The sequence below is a fragment of the Chinchilla lanigera genome, unplaced genomic scaffold (genome assembly GCF_000276665.1).
Source record: "Chinchilla lanigera isolate Chin_1 unplaced genomic scaffold, ChiLan1.0 scaffold00085, whole genome shotgun sequence".
NCBI lineage: Eukaryota > Metazoa > Chordata > Mammalia > Rodentia > Chinchillidae > Chinchilla > Chinchilla lanigera.
The window spans coordinates 6,012,557-6,017,427 of record NW_004955486.1 but is presented as its reverse complement, the minus strand read 5'-3'; the positions used below and the strand labels follow the sequence as shown (position 1 = coordinate 6,017,427).

The following is a 4,871-nucleotide window of genomic DNA, read 5'->3' as shown; positions in this document are numbered from 1 at the left end:
TGCGGCTCCCTGCAGGGCGCAGCGCCCGCGGGCGGGCGGCCGGCCGGCGCCTTCGTCCTCCCCTGCGCCCTTTCAGATGGTTTTTCTGGAGTCAGACATCCAGGTAGAAAAGCGCGTGCCGCAGCCCGCGGCACCGGGAGGCCCCGGCTTTCACCCCCTCGTCCGCCCTCCTCCGCTGCCCGCAGGGCTGCAGCCCGCCCCCGTGAGAGCCGGAGTCTGGCCGCGCCTTCTCTCCCTGGCTCCCCGTGATGTTTGTGAGGGGCCTCCTTGCCAGTGTGGCAGGGGGCATTCCTTTTCACGGCCGCATAGTCTTCCATGAATGCACGTGCGAGAGTTTGGCTCTCTACAGGTGGCAGTGGCGAGGCAGTTTGTAAGAACCGCTCCCCGAGCGTGCATCTATCTCTCTGCTTCTGCTGAGCATGCGCCGGGGTACGAGGGCCTCCCCTCCATTCTCTGTTGAAGACTTCCGTCCCCACTGACCCTTATGACACCAAGTCCAGCGGTCTGACCCTGTCAGGTTTTCTTTTGTGGTGCTGGAGATCAAACCCACAGGTGCTCTGCCACTGAGCTACCTCCCGGCCCCTTTTCACTGAACTTTTAAAATTTTGAGACAGGGTCTGGCTGTCCAGGCAGGACTTGAACTTGGGATCCTCCTGCTTCAGCCTCCCACAGCGCCGGGATTGCAGCTGTGCACCACCATCGTTTGAGCCCGCTGCTCTCTTGTCCTGCTCTGAGTCGACACATCGTGGTCCTCTTTGTCACAGATGTTCCTTTTCAGGCTCCTTTTGCCAGATGCCCCCTGTTTCCCACTCTCGATTTTATTACCCCTGGGCCTCGGGATTGAACCCACGGCCTTCATACCGAGCTTTATCCCTAGCCCTTTTGAAATTTTAAAATTTTGAGACAAGGTCTCTGTAAGCTGCAGGTGGGGCTTGAACTTGCCATCCTGCCGCCTCAGCCTCCCAGGGTGCTGGGCTAACAGATTCACGCCACCATGCCAGCAGGAAACTGCTTCCTGTTGGGTGTGGTGGCTGCAGGGCCCACAGGCGAACCTCGCTGCCGGGCTTTCGGAACACTCCCAAGGCCCTGAGCCAGGTGATCCCGAGCTTGCTCACGCTGCCCAGTCAGATAGACACTGCCAACCCCCGGCGCCTCAGCTCTGCGGCCCCTCTCCCATTCCCTCCAGTGTCTGCTCAGATATCACCTCTTAGCTCAGCACAGTGGTGCCTGTCTGTCCTCTCAGCTCCTTAGGAGGCTGAGGCGGGAGGAGTGCAAGTTGGAGGCAGCCTGGTGAGTCCCTGCCTCAAAGCAAAACACTAAGAAAGGGCTGAGAGTGTGGCTCCCCTCGAGAGCACTGCCCGGAGGGCTCCAGGCCCCAGCTGCACCCATCTCTAGGGAGGCTGTCCCTGGCTGACCAGGGCTCTCTCCTGTGTCCTCGGCGGGCACTGCCTGAGTCTGCAGTGGCTTGCACTGCCCTCCACCGCTGCTTTCTAGAGTGCAGGGAGTTTGTCCTATTTACTCCTGGGTCCCTAGCTCAAGAATGGGGCCTGGCCTCTGGCTCCTGCTGAAGTGGGGGCCACGTTGCTCGGGAAACACAGCTCACTGGGATTCCTACCAAGGATGCCATTTAAAAAAAAAAATAAAGCTGGGTGTGGTGGTGCACGCCTGTAATCCCAGCACTCAGGAGGCTGAGGCAGGAGGATCGTTGTGAGTTCGAGGCCAGCCTGGGCTACAAAGTGAGCTCAAGGTCAGCCTGAACTGCATAGCAAGACCCTGTCTCAAAAAGACAAAAAACAAACTAAAGAAAAAAAAAAGAAGCCAGCTGTGGTGGCGCACATCTATAATCCCAGCACTTGGGAGGCTGAGGCAGGAGGATTGCCAGGAATTTGAGGCCAGCCTGGGCTCCGTAGTAAGTTTAAGGTCCACCTGAACTGCAGAGCAAGACCCTGCCTCCCTCCCACAAAAGGAGGCCTGTGACAGCCATGACGAAAGCTTCTAGAAATCAGCTGTTTGCTCCCCAAGCGAGATTATTTTGCTGTCCCGTGGTGGGGTGAGCCTGGAGCGCAAGACCTGGCTGGCCTAGACCTGCCCCTCCTGTGTCCAGGTTCCCATTCAGCCGGCCCGAGCTGCTGAGGGAATGGGTGCTCAACATCGGCCGGGCCGGCTTCGAGCCCAAGCAGCACACGGTCATCTGCTCTGAGCACTTCCGGCCCGAGTGCTTCAGCGCCTTCGGGAACCGCAAGAACCTCAAGCACAACGCCGTGCCCACCGTCTTCGCCTTCCGGGAGCCCGCGCAGGTAGGAGCGTGGCCGGGGCCGTGTCTTCAGGACAGGCAGAGGCCGGGCTGAGCAGGGATGGCCTCAGGGGCCCTCAGCCCTGCCTGCCCGCTGGCCCTGCTGGCCCTCCCTGGGCCTTAAGAGAACTTTGTAACGTATGTGCTCTTTCCTTTTTCCAAAACAAGGGAGCTGAAGCAGGAGGATTTACGTGAGCCTGGGAGTTTGAGGCCAGCCTGGGCCACATAGCAAGACTTCCTCTTATTTCTTGTGTTTTTCAAGATAGGGGTCTTACTGTGTAGCACAGGCTGGCCTTAAACTCAGTGATCCTCCTGCCTCAGCCTCCCTAGCGTTGAGATTCCCCCATGCCTGGGAAACCTCATTTTAAAAAATCAAATCGTGCTTTTGCTTTACAGCAGGGTGCTGTTGAGGAGGCCGAGGGGTCAGTGCATGGAGTGCGTGGTCCTCGAGGACTCACGAGGGCTGGAGGCCGCCCGGTGGTGACCCAGTGCTCCTGTGCCAGGTGCCGGTCGGGCCCCTCTGGGTGCTGAGCGCATCCGGCTGGGTCTTCGTGGTGTGGGCAGAGACTGGCGGGGGTGGAGGACAGCGGTGGGGGCAGGCCTGGGGCTCCGGTGACTTAGCTCAGGCTGCACCAAGTACCCAACTCTGGTTGAAAAGCAGCATTTCTCTCTCGGGCCCTGGAGCCAGAAGCCGGGCTCAGCGTCCCCGTGTGCTTGGCTCCCGCTGAGGCCCTGCGTGTGTGCAGCTTGTGCCGTAGCAGGCAGCAGAGGGTGCAGGATGCCCCCAGGGCCCCACCCTCCGGGGAGCATTACCCTGGTGTCGGGGGGCAGCAGGGGCGAGGCGGCCTTGGGAGGCTCACGCCGGCTGCAGGTGCAGTGAGCTGACGGGATGCCCGTGACGCCCCCTCGGCGTCCCTGCGGGGCATAGCCGTTCGTGGAGGTGGGCAGAGGGGTATGCTCTGCAGATCTGCCAGGCTGAGAGCCAGCGGGACTGCGAGATGGCTTCGGGCAGCCAGACTGACGGACATGGAGGTGGCAGGGTTGGCTCAGGAGAGCTGGACGCTGAAGCCGTGCGGGTGCCACACCCAAGGCGTTTGGTTTTCTAGGGGCTAAGAGGAGGGGAGCTGTGACTGCAGGAGAAGGAATAGCATTCGGAATGTTAGGGAGAGGCTGGGTGTGGTGGCGCACCTCTAATCTCAGCACTGGGGAGGCTGAGGCGGGCAGATCACTGTGAGTTCAAGGCCAGCCTGGACTATACAATGAGACCCTGTTTCAAAAGACCAAGAAAAAAAAAGCTAGGAGAATCTCCTGCCTGGCACCTGCCCATCCTTCACGGCCTCACCCTCCGCGTCCCCTCTGTCCCGTCTGTCCCTCTGTCCCTCCCACCACAGCCAGTCCCTGCTTGCCGGCCCCACACAGCCCTTTCTTGCCCTGTCTTCCTAGTGCTGTGACCTTGAACTGGCGACCTTCAGCTGCCCTGGGGCTGTCTCCACCCATGTCGCCCTGCGTGCTGTGACGGCAGGGACTTTCCTGCTGGAGGCCTGGCCGGGCGCCCTGGGCAGGGGCCCTCGGTGTGTGTGTTGGTGGACGTTGTTTCATCCCAGTCACGCAGGTGTAGAGCTTGGTGGCTGGGGCTGGGGGACGCTGCCGTGTCCCCGGTGCTTCCGCACCAGGGTCGCGTTCCTGTGGCCTCTGCTGCCCGCTGGATGAGCCCCAGTGCCCCGCGGTTTGTCTTGCAGCTGGTGCAGAATGCAGACCCCGCAGGCGCGCGAGACGCTGGCTCTCCGGAGGTGAGGCTGCTCTGGGCGCCCCGCACCTCTTGGGCTGCCGCAGGGCTTGGCTGGGGTCAGCAAGGCTGCCTGCCAGGGCCCCCTCCCGTCCTGCCTTGGAGGCCTCGGGAGACAGCGCCGTGCCTCTCAAGCCGCCCCGTCCGAGTTGGGAGGACGAGGCCGTGTGGCCGGCCTGGCGCAGCCCGGGCAGGGGGTACAAGCGAGGACGGTGGCGGCCATGGGAAGGTCCAGTCCGCCAGCTCGGCCAGCCTGACTCTGCCTGCTGTCCCCAGGTCCGCCCCGAGGCAGGGGCCAGGGAGCAAAGCCCTTCCTGGAGCACAGACGCTGCCCGTGAGGAGCTGCAGCTGCTGCCCAGGACAGAGGGGCCGCTGACTCAGGTCAGGCTGTGGGCCTTGGCAGCAGGGTGGCGTGGCGTGGCGTGGGGTGGTCCCGGCACAAGGTGACCTTGCTGCAGGCAAAGTGCAGACAGCGGGCCCCAGGGAGCCAGCTGCAGTGGCAGGAGCAGGGCCGGGGGCTGCCGCCGCGGCTTCCCGTGGGGGCCCTGGCCCATCTGTGCCGGGACGGCAGTGCGAGGTGGCCTTTCTGTCCAGGCGCCAGGCTCACTCGATGGTGGCCCCCCGAGCCCCGCGGGGGACCTGGGGTGCCGGGCTTCTCTTGCTCCCTCTGTCCCCAGGCCGTGCCGCCGAGGCCGGAAGCGGCAGCAGGCGCAGGTGCAGCGGCCAGCCACGCGGGCCCACGGAGAGCCCGCCCCGGGCAGCCGCCCGACCACAGCTACGCCCTCCGGGACG

General features: G+C 63.1%; 1 protein-coding gene across 1 annotated transcript in view; it reads left to right on the top strand.

Moving 5' to 3' along the window:
* The window catches only part of Thap3 (THAP domain containing, apoptosis associated protein 3), a gene marked incomplete at its 3' end in the record, with an annotated part of 5,545 nt that extends 674 nt beyond the window's left edge, over positions 1–4,871 (top strand). Inside the window, 5 exon segments of the mRNA XM_013504317.1 lie at positions 2,105–2,297; positions 3,737–3,907; positions 4,033–4,083; positions 4,356–4,460; positions 4,757–4,871. Of these exon segments, the coding sequence (XP_013359771.1) occupies positions 2,105–2,297; positions 3,737–3,907; positions 4,033–4,083; positions 4,356–4,460; positions 4,757–4,871 (635 nt within the window).